Source organism: Myxine glutinosa, chromosome 1 (genome assembly GCF_964187855.1).
Source record: "Myxine glutinosa chromosome 1, kmMyxGlut1.1, whole genome shotgun sequence".
NCBI lineage: Eukaryota > Metazoa > Chordata > Myxini > Myxiniformes > Myxinidae > Myxine > Myxine glutinosa.
Window position 1 is genome coordinate 300,113,952 of NC_136261.1, and position 18,921 is coordinate 300,132,872.

General features: G+C 42.3%; 1 protein-coding gene across 1 annotated transcript in view; it reads left to right on the forward strand.

The window, feature by feature from the left end:
- LOC137439416 (rab GDP dissociation inhibitor beta) overlaps positions 1–18,921 on the forward strand; it is a 75,897-nt gene that overhangs the window by 48,423 nt on the left and 8,553 nt on the right. Inside the window, exons 6-8 of the mRNA XM_078768180.1 lie at positions 3,810–3,941; positions 5,229–5,328; positions 7,225–7,396. Coding sequence (XP_078624306.1) covers positions 3,810–3,941; positions 5,229–5,328; positions 7,225–7,396 — 404 coding nt within the window. The remainder of the gene's footprint in view (positions 1–3,809; positions 3,942–5,228; positions 5,329–7,224; positions 7,397–18,921) is intronic.

Genomic DNA, 18,921 nt, shown 5'->3' on the forward strand with positions numbered 1-18,921 from the left:
ATTAACCGAAGGGTTCGCACGACAATATTAACATGATTTAACGGAAACATTTTACATTATTTAGTTTTTTTTATTTTGCATTGCGACTCTGTGCGCATTGGTACATATATTTTGGGTTTAGGTATATATGCATATACACTCCCGGTCAAAAGTTTTAGAACACCTCAATTTTTCCAGTTTTTATTGAAATTTAAGCAATCCAAGTCCAATGAATAACCTGAAATGGTACAAAGGTAAGCAGTAAACTGCTCGAGGTTAATAATAATAAAAAGTTTAGATTAGCAAAAACGGGAAAATAATGTATCCTGATGACATTGTTATATTGTAAAAAAAAAAAAAAGGCCTTCTTCAGGGCACAAGTAATGGGTTAACAACTTACAGCTGTTCTGCAGTATTGGAACAGACTGTTTTTACACCCTCTGAAGCATTATTTGGACAATATTGCACTGCAGGAAGTAGTCTATTGCTATCATAATGGTGAGAAAAAGGCAATTAAGAAAGGAAGACAGACAGACCATTATAACCCTTAAAAGTGTAGGTCTTTCCTTTAGAGAAATTGCAAAGAAAGCCAAGGTGTCAGTGAGTACAGTTTCCTACACCATCAAAAGGCACTTGGAAACTGGAGGAAACTCTGACAGGAAGAGGTCTGGCAGACCCAAAGCCACAACAGAATCAGAAGGCAAGTTTCTGAGAGTCAACAGCTTGCGTGATAGGCGGCTCACAGGACAACAGCTTCGAGCACAGCTTAACACTGGTTGAAGTAAGCAAGTCTCAGTTTCAACTGTGAAGAGAAGACTTCGAGCTGCAGGTTTGACAGGTCGAGTGGCAGTAAGAAAGCCATTGCTAAGATGGCAAAATAAGAAAAAGAGGCTTGCCTGGGCTATGAAGCACCGCCAGTGGACTACTGAAGACTGGAAGAAGGTCTTATGGACCGATGAATCAAAATTTGAAATCTTTGGTTCATCACGCAGGGTTTTTTACACCGTCGAGTCGGCAAAAGGATGTTTCCTCAGTGTGTGACACCAACTGTCAAACATGGAGGAGGAAGCGTGATGGTCTAGGGCTCTTGCTGGATCCAGAGTCGGCAACTTGCACAGAGTGACTGGCACCCTGAACCAAAAGGGCTACCACAGCATTTTGCAGTGCCATGCAATACCCTCTGGTATATGCCTAGTTGGGCAGGGGTTCATCCTACAGCAAGATAATGACCCTAAACACACCTCCAGGCTATGTCAAAACTACCTTCGAGGAAAAGAACAAGACGGTAGGCTTCAAATAACGGAATGGCCAGCAGAGTCTCCAGACTTAAACTCCATCGAGCTGGTTTGGGATGAACTGGACAGAAGGGTGAAAGCAAAGCAACCTGCAAGTGCAACACATTTGTGGGAACTTCTGCAACAGTGTTGGGAAGAACTTCCCGAACAATATTTGATTTCCATTGTAGAAATAATGCCACGAGTGTGTTCGGCGGTTATATCTGCAAAAGGTGGCTACTTTGCTGAGTCAAAACTTTAATTTCAGAGTACATTGAGACATTAAACTGTGTAAATTTCAATAAAAACTGGAAAAATTGATGTCATGTCATCTGGCAATCTTAATCGCTGGTGACACGACAGTATTTTCAGCAACTTCTGTCGCTCTACCTTTCCTTCGCTGTTCCGTTCCAATGATGCTATCGCTCTCTCCCATTGATAAAGCAACTCTTTGGTTCTCTTTTCTCCTCTAATTCCACACTGGATGACTAACATTCCATCTCCCTCTGATGCACTCCTTACCAGTCTTATGCACCTCCCTATAATATCTTTTCATGCAGTCCAAAAAGTACGCTTCTCTCTGGACACAAGCAAGGCATATGGACAAGATGGCATTCCTCCTCGTTTCTTGAAGGAGTGTGCTTCAGAATTTGCTCCCGTGCTTGCTCGTTTGTTTAGTTTTTGTTTAAAAACCCAAACTTTTCCTCTTTCCTGGAAACGTGCCTTGGTACAGCCTATTTTAAAGAAGGGTGATCGTTCAAACCCTTCCAACTACCGTCATATTGCTCTGAGTTCTACTATTTACAAAGTCTTTGAATGAAAAAATATATGAATGATCGTTTTAAGGCCATGAAGGTGACAATCATGGTTCCCTGTTTGAGGCAATGTTTTTATGAAACAAGTCTTTGAATGTCTTCTCAATTCCCATTTCCTCAAGTATCTTGAATTCCAGTCTTCTATCTGACCATCATTATGGCTTTCGCAAGGCAAGATCTCCCAGTGATATTCTTTCTTACCTTAAGAATGTCTGGGCCTCTTTTCTGAAAGACTTTGGGGAATCCTTTGTTGTCGGCCTTGATGTCTCAAAAGCCTTTGACAGAGTTTGGCATCAGGGTCTGATATCCAAGTTTCCCTCTTTTGGCTTTCCTCCTCCTGTCTGCTGTCTTATCGAGCTTTCTCTCCGACCGCTCTGTCTCCGTAATTGTTGATGGTTCAACATCTCCCTCTTTCCCTATCAACATCGGGTCCCTCAGGGTTCTGTCCTGTCTCCAGCATTCTTCCCTCTTTTTATCAAAGACCTTCTTTCTTCTACAAACCAAATGCATTTGTTTGCCGATGACTCGATATTACATTCCTCTGTTTTTCCCATCTGCCCCATCTTCCCTCAGTCGATCTACATCTCGTTTGATCACAGCCACCTCTTTAAATTTGGATTTGGCCAAGATTTCCCAGTGGGGCAAATGTAATCAGGTTCAATTCAATGCATATAAAACTCAATTTCTTTCTCTCTCTCTCTCTCTCTCTCTCTCTCTCTCTCTCTCTCTCTCTCTCTCTCTCTCTCTCTCCTCTCAACTCTCAACTCTCAACTCTCAACTCTCAACTCTCCATTCTCCTTTGAGAGCTCCACAATTACACCATGTGATTCAATAAACCTAATAGGTATTACCCTAACATCAAATTTATCCTGGTATCCACACAATGCACAAACAGCTAAGTCTGCCTCTAAGAAACTAGAAGTCATGTTCAGATGTCGAAGATTCTTCTCCTCTGAACAGTTGCTTCACTTATATAAGGAATTGATTTGTCCTTGTATTGAGTCCTGCTCTCATCTGGGGAGGTTCTAGCTCCACATACTTACTAGACAGAATTTAATCCAAAGTAATTCGACTTATCAACTCTCCCAATCTGACCTCAAAACTCGACCCGGTTGAAGTACACCACAAAGTTGGCTCTGTCTCTCATTTCTGCAGATATTACTTTGGTTTCTGCTCCTAATAACTTGCTGCTTGTGTGCATCTGCCATTAGTGAGGCCATGGTATACTCAACAATCCACTACATCACATGATTATTGTGTGGGCATTGGCAACTCGAGCGTGGGCCGTTTGTACATACACACATGCACATGCACACACAGGTCTGTGTATTATATAAGGGCAAGGATACCCCAACTCTATCATTTGACTATGAGTGCTGGTACATAACCATGAGATCTTTCACGTTGATGCAGATGGGGAAGTTGGCTTTAAGGCCGCCAAAGGTTGATCTGCTTTGAGTTGCAGTATTTCCTGGTGGCACCATCAGAACTGTTGTTTTATTTTTTTGCTCTCAATCTCTACTGTGATCAAACCCATATTGTACAGAATTATAATGAGCGCACTATCAACTGCCATATTATCACTTTTTTATTTATTGCAATGTTACACCCTTTCCACCCACCTCCCACCACTCCCCCAATGTCAAAACAAACACAGTAGTTTGTTTACTTTGGTTTTTATTGTCACATTGTTATTCGCCTTTCTTGCTACTCATTTGTCCCCAAACCATTTACTTTACAGCTATCTTCGACAGCCGTGTCTGGACACAATAAACAGAATTAAGCTTTACAGTGATTCCTTGGCACGCTTTGGGAAAAGTCCATACTTGTACCCATTGTATGGTCTTGGAGAACTTCCTCAAGGTTTTGCCAGGTAACTAAGCACTGGTTTGAGCATAACAAAATGAGATTTTTTTTTTTTTACATGCATGGTAAAGGGTGGTGGGGTCCAGGTGGTGTGTATTTGTAATAAACATGGACGTTGTTCAGCTCATGCTATGGGCCTGTTTGGTTGTGGCGTCTTATTCCAAAAGTGTGGGGCTACCTGTCAATAATGAAGCAGCAGGTCTATCTTACGAGGAAGTCTGTCCCCCCTTCCTCCTTTTAATGATTACAACTCCCACCCTTTGCCAGAATCACACCCATCTCCATTCTTGCTGAGCTGTTTGGGCTTGCTTTGTCCAGGCATTGAGTCGATAGAGCTGGTTGTTCTACAAAGTGGGGATTGTACCATGACTCTCCCCCTTGTACATAGCTATCAGAAAGAAGGTGAGCACAATAGACCAGCAGTTGAGATATTGAGGGATGAGAAGGGATTCATCAAGATTGCAGAAGAGAAGTCTCAGGACTAGTCTGTAAGGGAGTCCCTTAGCCTAAGGGACCCTTCATCAGCCTGCACGAGTATCTGTGCAAGGACAGCAATCTGCATGACCCACCGAAGCAGAGGCCAGATCCTGATACCGTTGACCCATTCCTGGCCTCTCTCCATTATCTCATATATTTTGCTTTATCTTTTCCCCTGGTTGAAGTTGCTCTGTTCCTATTCTGTGTTCCAACATCCCACACCATCCCTGCCCATTCCTTTGTTGGAACAAGGGTCATGGCACGAGTGATATTAAATAGAAATCAGAATTGTCCTCTGTGTCTTGTAAGAGCGTATAGGGATTATTGCCCCTGTTGGAAGTTGGGGACTGGTTATGACAAAACTTGATGGATTAGTTGGGTAGGTGACACTGACAAGAACAAGCCGATTAGATTTTGGTTCAGGTCCGGATGCAGATCCGACCTATCGGTGGGATACAAAACGTAAACTGTTCAGCCTGGTGGACGTATGCACTCTACCGAGTGCCGATGTACGAGTTGTTGCTGCAGTATTTATTATCGTTAAAAGCATTGTTTGAATATTGTGTGGATGCACCTCCTTTCCTTTCCTTTGAAACAACAATGGTGCTAAAAAAATGTGTGAAAATCTCCAGTGAAGGGTATAAGTCCAACCATTCAGGTCTTTGACCCACAATCCCACATGGGTGGGTCTTCAGAACTGCTGCACTGCTTGTTGTTGCGGTGGATTCACAACCTGTGCACATGACATTGTGTTTGTGGAAATCTTTTTTTGAAGTGGTTTGATTTGTATACTCTGACATTAATGTGTTGTTTACAGGCTGTCTGCCATCTATGGTGGTACATATATGTTGAACAAACCTGTTGAGGAGATTGTGATGGAGGGAAATGCTGTAGTTGGTGTGAAATCTGAAGGGGAGGTAAGGTTTCCCATCCTTTAAAAGTTTAAACCATACTTGATGCCTTGGGTGCATGTTAAATTGTAACATCTGGATTAAAAACTCGTGGTGTTTTGTGATTAGTTATTTCTTGGAATCCAATACGACGGGAAAAGGAGCATTCATTCATATTGTTGCGGTCCGCGGATTAGATGTTATTTTGACCGAGCGGTGGTGTGACCGCGGCCGAACAGTTATTCCCCGACTAAAACCCGATTTACCCAAACCTTGGCCGTATCGCGCCGCAGCTGCTCAATCTGGAAAACTCTAAAGTGACCGAATGCAAAGAGGAAGAAGACGTACAGAAGAGTAACTGGGTTTATTATTATTTACACACATAAGCAAAAAGAAAGCAGTCACGTTTATTTACAGGGACATGAGACGCAGGTGACACTGAAATCTTTAGCTTATCTAACAGGCTGACTTACTACCCCGGACAGAACAAACAAAGACACTGACTCACGCGGGGAATTGCAGAGTGGATTGCTGGAAGGAGGTGTGTGGCTGGAGGGGGAGGACGGCACGGAGCTGGCTGGAGCTTGATCCCGCACGGGACGTCGGGCTGGACCTCGACGGCCGCTGATGCCACCGAGCCTGTCGTGTGCGCGGAGTCACGGGTCGGAGCTGCTTGTCTCAGTAAAAGCGCATCTGCTCTGACGACTCAGCTCTTTCTTTGGACTCAGTAAAAGCGCATCTGCTCTGACGACCCAGCTCTTTCCTTCTCTCCTCCCTCCTTGTCTCAACTCTTCGACTCAACTCTTGTCTCCTCCCTCCTTGTCTCAACTGCTTGGACTCCCTCTCGTCTGCTCTTGGGAGCTTCCCGTGGCGGGTTATATAGGCCCCGCCCCTCAACCTTTGCGAACCTCCCCCAAACGCTCTTCCTCCGCCCTCTCAAACCAAACCCCTCGTGCTCGGTTGGTTGTTCGGGGCTGGCGCACTCCTCCCCTCTCTGACGAGGTGGGGACCCGCCTTTCTTCCCCAACCCTGCCTCGTGGTCAATGGCGGCAATTGGAGGGGATGTAATTGCCAATCGACGAAAGGGGGAATGGAGGTTTTTGGGAATGGGAATGAAGGGAATCTATCTCTTTTTCACTCGGTGCAATGGAGTATTATTCTAATGGAAGACAAGGCCTTACTCTAAAACACATAATAAGATATAAGCTACTGAACAAGGGTTTTATCGGGTCCTGCAATGTGGTGTTTATGGAATTAACTACCGAGACGCCCTTTTTATCTTTACACAACTCCGGAGGCAGGAGGGGCCATATCCAAACAATGTTCATCACCATTTCCAATACAATACAATAAAAAAAATGCCATCCTCATATCCGCAACAATATGTATGCAGTGCCTATCTATGGTTTTACATATTTTCCGGGGAGCGCAACCATGCCACTGATGCGGTGCCCCTGTTCCCATCCCAGATAAAACGAGGCAGGAATTGAGCATTTTGCCAAAGTATGGCACCCATTGACCCGCTGTTAAAAAAAAAAAAACATGGAATATTGATGAACATCACCGAATGCTAGCTGTCAATACAGCTGGCTTAGTCTTTCATCTAAAGGAAGATGGACTCGTTACTGTAATGTCGTGCCTGTAAAGCACCAGGGTGACATCTTAATAGTGAAGCCAGAAATTTAAAAACGATATAAATTCCATCATAATAGAACAGCCATGCATCTTCAGCGCCAAAGAGAAGAGGGTGGGGTGAGAGATTGTTTTGAGAGCAGGGAAGAGTTAATCGAGAAAGGGAGGTTTTTGAGCAGATTGGAATTAGAGATGGGGGAATGAGTAAAATATGGTGGTGGTGGCAAAACCTTTGCTTTCTACTTCAGTTGGTCACCATTTGGTTTACCACACACACCCTCACTTGTGCAGGTTGTTCGATGCAAGCAGCTGATCTGTGACCCAAGCTATGTGCCAGATCGTGTGCAGAAGGTGGGCCAGGTGATCCGGGCATACTGCATCCTCAGCCACCCTATCCATAACACAGACAATGTCGCCTCATGTCAAATCATAATCCCGCAAAACCAGGTCTCGAGGAAGTCGGGTAAGTGTTCTTGCATGTGGGAAGGAGGTTTTGGGCTTTTGTGTATTGTCAAGAGGGACACTGCATATTATGTATTTGAAATATTATTTTTACATTATTTTTGCATAACCTTGAAATATCTAGATTAAAAACATTTTAAAAATGCATTTATTTATTTATCTGTTTATTCTTTTTTTTTTTTTGGTTGTTTGACTTATTAGGGTGTCCTGAGTTAGTGCATGATGCCACTATTATTAAGCAATTCTTTTTTTTCTGTGCATAGCCCTAAACTGGGATTACACTCGACAAAAACTGGGCAATTTTAAGGGTTTCCAAAAAAAAAATTAAATGATTACTTCAGCAAAAGTGGTACAAAAGGAACAAATAAGGTGTCAAATAAAACAAATATGATAATTTTTTGCATAACAGTGGTCATCATTTAATAGTAATTGTAGAAATAGTCACCTGAAATACACAAATTCCTTCAAAGATTCCAACAAACATGCAAATTCATGGGTGAAACTCATTCCATATATTAAGGAAATCCTTTTTTTAAATAATTTTTTTTATTTGTAACGACCTATATGAGGTTTCTGTATTTTAATCGTCAGAAAAGCATGCTTCGATTATAGGGAATTGAGGTTCTATTCTGATACACTGATTTCTTTTTTTACCAATATCATTCAGATAGGGTGCAATACTAACGCATCATGACCACAATTATGGTATGTGAATTACTCCCATGTAGGCTATGAGCCGAGGGGTCGACCATGCTCAATCAGAGGGAGGATGGCTAACAGCTATTTTTGGCAAGGCCAAGGTCCCTAGTGCTGAAAAAAATGTGATAGCAGTGTGAAACTCTTAGCCGTATCTGTGTTATCACATTTGTCAGATCACCCATTTATCGCTTTTCGGGTCATTTTTCCCGCTTAAGATTTAGGGGGTGGGGTTAGTTTTTTGGCTCTCAAATAATATCACGTGTATATATCAGCTAGTGTGGTATATCAGGTAAAAGGTTATTGAATTACCTTTCAAATGATGTATAGAAAGTGCCTGTGTGATCTATAGTAACCTCTTTATAATGATTATTAAAACATAATTATTTCCACCAACTCTCAAAACTTCATCACAAAATCCCCAATTTTAGGAACAAAAATAGGCAAAAATCAAAAGGTATGTAAAAGGTATGTTTCGATTTGAGACACACATACAGTATAATTAGAGTCAATATCCTCACACATATGATCATGATGTGCTATGAAATTCAATGCAATATGTGTAGACATGCTAATACGAATGTTGTCATCAATGTCAATATTTTCATTATATTTTAGGTGATTTGCAACCATGACAGCGGTGCACGACATCTAATGTATTTCTCTTTGTAGATTTGTTGGTGCAGAATACATTTTTAAGCAACTATAGCAACTGATGCTAATTTGTAGTAGTGGTGGTGGTGGTGGTCTCATTCGATATTATGTGTCTTTCCAGGTGAGACGGTGGTGGTGATATTGGTGGTGGTGAAACAGAGTGTACCGCAGATAGACAATTGAACAAATACTTGCAATGGAGATTGCGATCACTCAGAAAGTTCCCAAGGACGTTTGTATCATTCATAAGCTATCGTTAGATGTCAAACCAGAAGATCCGCTCATAAGCCCTCAAACATTCGATTCGTGGACTACATTGCTGGATGCGGCCAAAATACGGAACCATGCACCCATTCTCGACCTTGCTCAGTCGCTGCCAGAGAAGGAGATTCCCCGAGTATTCTACCACAGGCAGTGCAGGAGCGTGTTCACCATGAAGCGAGATTTGGAAGCACTGAAACGAAAAGCTGAATCCAATTTAACCGACGATGCTGCTGCAACATGTTCAGCGAGCAAGAGACAAGCCAGAAGGGCATCTTCGGAATCACGCATCTATGAACCGGATTGTATATTCTGTGGAAAGACCAAGTGGTGCAAGGGAACGTCATCCCGTGAAAAGTTAAGCAAGGCTGTTGATCTGAGAGCAGATGAAACACTGCGAAACAGCGCCGTGCGTAAATGTGACACGAAAATCATGGCTGCCACAAGTAGAGACATTGTGGCAGCTGAAGCACGATACCATTTCTCTTGCTACAGAAGTTACACGAGACCAAGCACTAAAGATGCACATGACAGAAACACGGCCGCCACAAACGAATCTGACTACACTGAAGAAGAAGCATACAATGAGTTGCTAGTATACATCCGGAACCATATAATCCCGAATAAGGAAATTGTTAGGATGACAACGCTGGTAGAGCACCTACAATCGATAATGACATCAAGAGGGTTGCATGGGATAAGAACTGCTACAAGAAAAAACCTCGCACGGAAACTGGAAACTGATCTTGGAAATAGCGTTCACATCTTTCAAGACAACAGTGGAAAACTGATTGTCGTACCTGATAATGTAACACTACAAGATGCTGTCAAAGAAATACAAACACTTAAACAACAACTGAGCATTTGGAAAGGGAAATCATCAAACATGTCCGAAGTCATTGATCAGACATCGACACACATCAGATCGATGATAAGGAAGGATAACAAACCAACTCCATGGCCCTATCATCCAGCCGACGTCGACAATGACTCTTTCGTCGTTCCCGTCTATCTCCAGCGCTTTATGCTTGGCCTCTTGACTGGAGATCCGGAAAACGAGCTTCCATCAAACAGGGCCATCATGCTGATGCAATCTTTCAGCCAGGACATTATCTATGCAGTGAGCTGTGGACAACAAAAGCCTCCGAAACACATGTTGCTCCCATATGCAGTTAAGACTCTCACAGGGAACGTAGAACTAATTCGCACATTGAACCATCTTGGACATGCAATATCCTACACTCAACTGGAGGAAAATGACACTGCACTATGTCTTCAAAAACTTGCAGCAAACTTAAATGAGCAAACAGTCCTACCAAGCAGCATCCAGCCGTATGTATTCACAAACTTGGCATGGGATAACATTGATAGACTGGAAGAGACGCTGACCGGGAAAGGAACAACACATCGAGTCAATGGCATTGCAGTGCAGGCCAAAATGTATGGACCACACCTTCCAAAGGAGCCACTTCTGAAGATCGAGAAGCTCAAGCAAAGAACAGTCTGCATAACAGAAGAAACACTGCCTGTCTACATTGCAGGTGAACGTGTTGGGCCTCATCCACTACAAACATTATCAACAGCTGCAGCGGAAAACAAGATGGCTATGGAAGTTGCTCAAATCAAGAATCTTCTTTGGGTCATTGCCCGTCAGGTGGACCCAGCAACACAAAAAACACCAAGTTGGACAGGATTCAACATCACCGTCAGGGCATCTATCAGCGTCTCTCAGGATATTGTTAGATATATGCCTACAATAAATGCACCAGCTACAGAGATGTCCACAGTCGCAGAAATCTTGAAGCAGTCTGAAAGCGTCCGACAGATCCTACACTTGCAGGACATCGTCATCGTCATGGATCAGGCCCTGTATGCTAAGGCTGCCGAGATCGTCTGGAAACACACAGACACATATGCTAACATCGTACTTCGCCTCGGCACGTTCCACACAATCTGCAATGTGATGTCGATTCTTGGTGCTCGTTTCCAAGATGCTGGTCTTAGAGACTTTTGCATCAAAACAGGAATCGTCGCAGAAGGCTCACTCAATCGGGTTATGGAGGGGAAGATGTACAACCGAGCAGTCCGTGTACATAAGAGCATCTACGAAGCATTCATGAGGCTTGCGTGGATTGAATTTCTCCCTTGGTTGGAAAAGATGCGACCAGAGGCAACACAGACGGTCACTACGTTGTTAGCAGAAGTTGCTGAATTGGGACAAGATGAGAGCCAGTGGAACAACCTGTTGGAAGATCAATCGTGTGAAGAAGTTCAGGCTGTTTGGAAGCGATTCCTGCATCACCTTCGTCATGATAACGGTGAATTGTCGTCATTCTGGATGTCGTACGTGGATATCGTTGAAACGGTCTTGCTTGCTCTACTGCGCGCTTCCCGAGAAGGTAATTGGCCATTACATCTATCTGCTATCCAAGCCATGATTCCTTGGTGCTTCGCATACGACAAAATCAACTATGCACGGTATTTATCAGCATACTACGCACAAATGACAAACCTTCCAACGCAGCACCCTGGCATCTTCCAAGCGTTCTCGGATGGGTACTTCTCAGTTCAAATGTCAAAAAGCAATCCGTTTGGACGCATTCCAGTTGACCAAACTACTGAGGTCACTGTCAACAAAGACACACAGACACCAGGTGGCACTACCAGGTTCAACTTGAAATCTGGAGCAGTGAAGCGCTACTATGTCACATCCGAACACAGGAGTGCGTTTCTCCGCCAGATGAGGGAAATGGTGAATGTGAGCAACACACATGTACAACACGCGGATCTGCAGCAAACACGGATCAAGAAAGATGAGGACGCTGTATCATCACTGATAACTCTGATCCAGAGTTGGGTGAACCCATTCACTATGGCCAGCTCTCTCATCAGTATTTCCACCGCATGCGCAGCCCCTCCAAATATTGCCAAGGATCTGGAGAAAGCATGGGAAGTCGGACACAAGTGGTACACAAACTTCAAGATTGAGCGACTTGAGAGCAACCCACCAATCAAGAAATTCCACGACCCTTTGCAACTGAACAAGCTGAAGACTTTCAGCAACCTCACTAAGAAGAAGGAATGCAGAAGCAATGGCAGGGCAGTAATTCTTCAAGCAGACAGAGCTCTATTTGGTAGAATTATCGTGATGGCACAGGGCCGAGATCTTCACATGGCAGAGGTGCTATCTCATCCTCTAGGGTCCCTTGCCATGGGCCCTGGCGACACCCGAAGGCCTTCTATGGAAAACCAACAAAGCTGCCCTAGCCACGGCCTTGCAAAGGACTGTGACCCCGGCTGAAAGGATACCCGACAATTCGGCAACAATTATTGACGGGATGCTCCTTATACAGAAGGTGGCAGGTGATCAAACTACATTTGCCGAAGTGGCCATGATTGTCCTATCCATGGCCCTGAAGGATGGATGCAGTAGCCAGAGGATCGATGTAGTCTTTGACACCTACAAGGAGACTTCCATCAAAAACAGCGAACGGTTAACCAGGGGGGAAGAACTTGGACTTGAGCTGAAAAACATCACGGCATCTCAAATTGTAAGGCAATGGCGCAAGTTTCTCAGCTATGTTGGGAACAAGTCAAGTCTTATCATGTTCCTGGTCGAAGAGTGGAAGAAACCAGAGTACATCAGACGCCTACAGGGAAAGGTTCTCTTTGTAACATGCGATGACAAGTGTTATCAGATCACATCTGATGCTAGCCAAGAAGTAGTGGCCCTGGAAAGCACACACGAGGAAGCAGATGGTCGTCTGTTCTTGCATGCTGCCCATGCTGCCGCACATGGATACCAGTCTGTGCTTATTAGCTCAGATGACACCGACGTACTTGTCATTGGCTTGGCATTTCATACCAAGATTCATGCCAAGTTGTTTCAGAAATGTGGCACCAAAGCAAGGGCTAAAATCCTAGACATAGGGAAAATAGGAAAGTCAGTCGGCACAAATGTATGTCAGGCCCTAATTGGAATGCATGCCTATACCGGATGCGACACAGTCAGCACGTTCGCTGGACGAGGAAAACTGACTGCACTAAAACTCATCAGAACCAACAAAGATGTGCAGGATGCATGTACACAGCTGGGAGAGGACTGGGACGTCAGTGAGGAACTGATGGATAAATTGGAGAACTTCACTTGTCTCATGTACGCACCGAAGTCGGGGACAGTGAAGGTGAATGACTTGAGATATCACCTGTTCTGTGCCAAGAGGGGAGAGATCGACAGTCACCAGCTACCTCCGTGCAAAGACTGCTTAACCAAACATGCACAGCGAGCCAACTATCAAGCCGCTATTTGGAAGAGGAGTCTCAAGATGGATCCAGCAGTACCGAGTCCAATCGGGAAAGGATGGCACTGGGATACCCAGGATGGTCGCGTGCAGCTGGCAGTCGACTGGATGCAAGGACAGCCCGCACCACAGGCGGTTCTGGATTTACTGGCATGCACCGGTTCGAAAAGATGCACACTACCCATGTGTGTCTGCATGGCCAGTGGTTTGAAGTGCACAGACATGTGCAAACTCACCACATGTGACAACCAGAGAGTGTATGGTGAGAGTGATGACAGTTCGGCAGAAGACGATGAAGAAGACGACGACTATGACGAGGATAACTTCTGAATTGTAGAACTGTATGGAGAAAGATCATGTACATATGTGTAACAAATATGGTGTACGCTGAATTGATAACTCGTGTACTTTATGGTATGATGTCTATAAATATATGTTGCTTAAATAGAAAGTACATTGTTTTCCTTTGGTTTACTTTATGTATAGCTGGTAATATAAGAGAACCATACAACACTACAAGACTAAAAACGTTTGCATGAATATGATGTAAATTATCTCGCCAAGTTAGGGTACATCAGGATACATACATATACATGGAGTAGGTTAATCATCACATGCATCATACGTCTGTGGTATATTCAAGAACACCACATACAGTTTGGTCATAATGCCTTCATATTTTTAGAATTAGACATTTCTGACACCAATTTCAGTACTTTTTGGCCTATATATGGCTGACATCCCAATATTATATATACTATTTTTAGACCAATAATGGTATACAAACTATATACATGCTGTCGGTCAAAAATCGTAAAATGTAAATCAATATATAAGAGCGGAAAGATATACATTTATGGATTTTAGGTCATGGTTACAGCAACTACTGTATATTGGATTTTCTCATCTTTATCAAGGTGTATGAGATTTAAGGCCCAAATTTGACTTTAATCATACTGTGTGTTTCTCAAATTCAAAAATTCATTTAATATCCGCCAAACTGAATTTTGGCCTAATTTTGTTTTCATTGGGGATTTTGTGATAAATTTTTGAGGGTTGGCGGAAATAATTATGTTTTAATGATCATAAAGAGGTTACTATATATCACACAGGCACTTTCTATACATCATGTGAAAGATAATTCAATTACCTTTCACCTGGTATACAACACTAACTGATACATATAGGAGATATTATTTGAAAGCCCCAAAACGAACCCTACCCCCTAAATCTTAGGCGGAAAAATTATCGAAAGCGTTATTGGGGTGGTCTGACAAATGTCATGATAACACAGATACGGCTAAGAGTTTCACACTGCTATCACATTTTTTTCAGCACTAGGGTCCCTGGCCTTGCCAAAAATAACTGTTAGCCATCCTCCCTCTGATTGAGCATAATGTCGAAAATTTGAGGGTCTGGCTCATAGCCTAATGGTAGTTTTTTTTTTGAGGTATGTTGGTTGACGTTAGCCAGGCCCAAAAGCTTGCAAGCACGTTACCATGATCGGATGTCCCCTAGGCAGGAGAATGTCTGTGTTGGTAAATACGGAAATAGCATACATTTTTGGATTTTCCTATCGCCATTCCCTCCTATGAACTTCACAGAAAATACCAAAATGCTGTATTTACATTGCATGACGTAAAGACGCGATTCTGCTGCACACAAATACAAAACATGATAATTTCTGCTGGTCGCGGTGAAGTTTGTGACCACATCGATACGAGACCAACTAGATGGTATTCATAGAATACTTTTCCTGCGCAGTCAACTTGGTGTGAGCCAACTCTTCCATTTTTGAACGTTTCTTTTTTTTTGATCCAATATGGCTGCCAGACCATGTGAGCGATGACATCATAAATTTATATTCTCTAAATAATTGTTGCATAGATCATGCTCAATAAATTTCAAACTGATCAGACTAAGCGTTGTCCCTGTCGAATTATGACGTCATAATTATGGCACCAATGACGTCATCGTTAACAACACCTATTCCCCATATGGAGTTCTTTACAATGAGCCGCGTTTCAATTTTTTAAATGCTGACGTGGCACACACTTTACTTTACTGAAATGCAGACGCAAATGTTATATTTTCGTCAAAAATCGTCGGAATTTCGCCAAATCTGTTTTGGTCATGTGTTAATATACCTCAGTGATTGACATATCTGAAATCAGAATTTTATTTGAGGTCAAAATGACCCCGTGAGGTCGCTCCGTACTTTGCCTGCTCGTGATGTGCAGTGTGATAATTCCATGCCCACTTTAGAGGACTCTTCTTCTTCACACAATAACTTCTAGCTTCCAGACCGTACATCCAATCATCTTGAAATTTTGCACAGATGTTACACTTCATGACCTCTACAAAAATATAAAGTTTCACGTCGATCAATGAAGCGGTTCAAGAGTTGCAAAAATATATTTTTTTCATTTAATGATTTATATCTGCCAAACCACGTGACCTATCGCAAATTCCAAAAGGTCATTTTAGTAGACTGATATGCTGAACACATCTGTGAAGTTTCCCCTCGATCGGATCAAAAATGAGGGAGTAGCTAGGTTTTAAAAGTTTATGCTTAAAAACGTCATAACTCAGAAACCATGTGATGCATGACGTCATGCACGCTGACTTTTTTATATATATTTTTTTTACAAAATTTGATTTTTGTGGTTTTTCACTCAAAACAATATGGCGTCCGAACCACGTGACCTATGACGTCATTATAATTTTATTTCTTCATCAATTTATACCGAGAAGATGCTCAAGAAATTTCATCCTGATCGGATAACGTTTTTTACTTGTCGAATTATGACGTCATAACGGCGGCACATATGACGTCATCATTCACATATGTTATTCCGCCTGGAGAGTTCTTTTCAATGAGACCTGTCAATTATTTCTGTGCAGCGGTTTTTGAGATAGTTTTTTCCAAGATGGCGCTCGTACCACGTGACCTGTGACGTCATAATAGTCACTAAAATATTCTACAGGAGGAGGCCCTCCTATTGTGAAAATTTCATGTCAATCGAACCAACGGTTGCCGAGAAAATGGAAAAAAAAAAAATGCAAACGTACGTACGCACGTACGCACGTGTGACGTACGGACGGACCCGAATGCTTAACCTTGCCTTTCGCTTCGCGAGCGCAGGGTATAAATCTTAATATGGAACTTTGACACAGGAGGAGGCCATATGGCCCATCATACTTGTGCTGCACCATCGCATTAAATAAATCCGTCAGGTTCTCAACTCTGTTTCACTGAGGAGTGGGGAAGAGAAAAGTGTGCAGGGTAGTGTTATGCAAACTAGTTATAAAATTCACATGAAATCAATATTCGAAAACTCATTTGTTTCTTACAAAACAGTTTGTTTGTATTATAAGTTTGTATTCATGCAAAACGCTTTGTATTACAAGTCCTGGAAAGGTATGTGGTATTCAGTATTCATTTCTTTTATGATAACAAAATGCTGTACGATATGAAAATAATTTTCCCAGAAATGGATGTTAAGGATTTTAAAATAAATTTTTTTCCCCAAATATCACTTTTTTTGATTTGCATAGTTTTTTTTCATTACGATTTGGACAAGATCACCCCCAAAATGCATATTTTGACATCCCTTCAAAAATTTAAGGGGGAGCATTCCCCCAGACCTCCTCCCCCTCCTAGTAAGGAGACATTTTGCTCATTGCTTTACTTTTTTCAAAAGTTCTGCAGTTTCCCCCCATACAAATCAATGCACAAGAAGTCCATGAATTACACAAATCACTTTACACGAGTTCCAAAATGTACAAAAATCGCTTTGAAAGAGTTCACAAAAGTGAGGTAAATCACTTGCCAGGAGTTGAGACTACCATGCGGCGAGCAAATGAACGCATGCAGCTCCAAGTTCCTTGACTGCAGTGTTTGTCTAAGCAAGCCATCAGTCTTCTTGATTATAAAGTTTTTGCCACTTCCACACAAAATACATCAGGAGGACAAAAATGTCATCGTCCTCGGCTTTGACTTGAATGTTATTCTTTCCTTGCTCCACTAGGAGATTATGTTCACATCAGTCTCCTCATGTCTGAACAAGCAATGCCCCTCTTCAACCATTGTGACCTTTTTTTTTTTACTCTGCCCCTCCATATTCTGTCTCCAGGCGCTGCACAATGTCATCGCCTGGCGCTGAAGGGGGGGGGGGGGGGGGGGGTGATGACGCGTGCCGAAAGGGTGTACTCAGTTTTCACTCCGTTTGTTTTCTTTCTTGTTTTTGTCTGGGTGCTATCTCAGCCATCCTTTTAGCTTGTAAGCTGAAATCTGGGCACAATAGTGAAATGCTTTGGCAAAAACAGCATTTTTTTTTTTTGATGAATCACTTAATTGATGAATTACTTAATTATTATCGATTTATTAATCACTTATTTATTTTCTCTCTCATCTGGACAATATCTCAGGCACCTTTTGAGCTAGGAAGATGATATTTTGACATGACCATGACCAAGTGATTTGTCTAAAGGGTATTTTTCGTTTATTGATTAAGCAAGTAATCAATTAGAGTAATCAATTAGTTTTTCAATTTATTACTTGATTAATTTTCAAAAAGTTACATTCAGATGAAAGGGTAGTGGTTTAGGTATGCTATTAGCCAATTGCTTTAGAAATTATTTTACAATTATTATTACCCTCGCCAGAGGAGAGGGTATTGCATTTGAGTCCGTTTGTTACTTGCTGGAAAAGATTCCGGCAAGTATGTTGATTGGTTGGTTTGTCTGTCTGTCTGTTCGCAGTACTACGTCTACACCGTTGCACATAGAATCGCCAAACTTTACACACATATTTGTCTTGCCCTGGAATAGACTGTGCCCAATTTTTAACACTTTCGGCCCAAGGCCTCCATTATGACATCATAATTTCATAATTCGACAATTACAAAACTTCATCCAATCAGATGCAATTTCTTGAGCGCCATCTCGTCATAAACTGGTGGAGAAAAAAAAAAAATGATGACGTCATCGGTCACGTGGTTCGGCCGACATCTTGGAAAAAACGAAAAACTTTGCACCTCTATATCTCCGAAAGTGCTGAATAGAAAAAATTGAGACATGGCTCATGGTAAAGAACTCTCCATGGGGAATAAAATATGTTAATGATGTCATTGGTGCCTCCATTATGACATCATAATTCTACAAGTACAAAACTTCATCAGATCAAGATGAAATTTCTTGAGCATAATCTAGGAATAAATTAGTTTAGAAAACAAATAATGATGACGCATCGGTCACGTGGTTCGGCCGCCATATTTGTCCAAAATGGCCGATAAAATACATTCCGGCAAGTCCTCGGTCTCTGACCGATTTTTCATTTGTTTGTTTGTTACTTGCCGGAAAAGATTCCGGCAAGCATGTTGATCGGTTGGTTTGTCTGTCTGTCTGCTTGTCTGTCTGTGCGCAGCACTACGTCTACACCGTTGCACGTAGAATCGCCAAACTTTACACACATATTTGTCTTGCTCTGGAATAGACTGCCCAATTTTTAACAATCTCGGCCCAAGGCTTCCATTATGACGTCATAATTTGATAATTCGACAAGTACAAAACTTCATCCAATCAAGATGCAATTTCTTGAGCGACATGACGG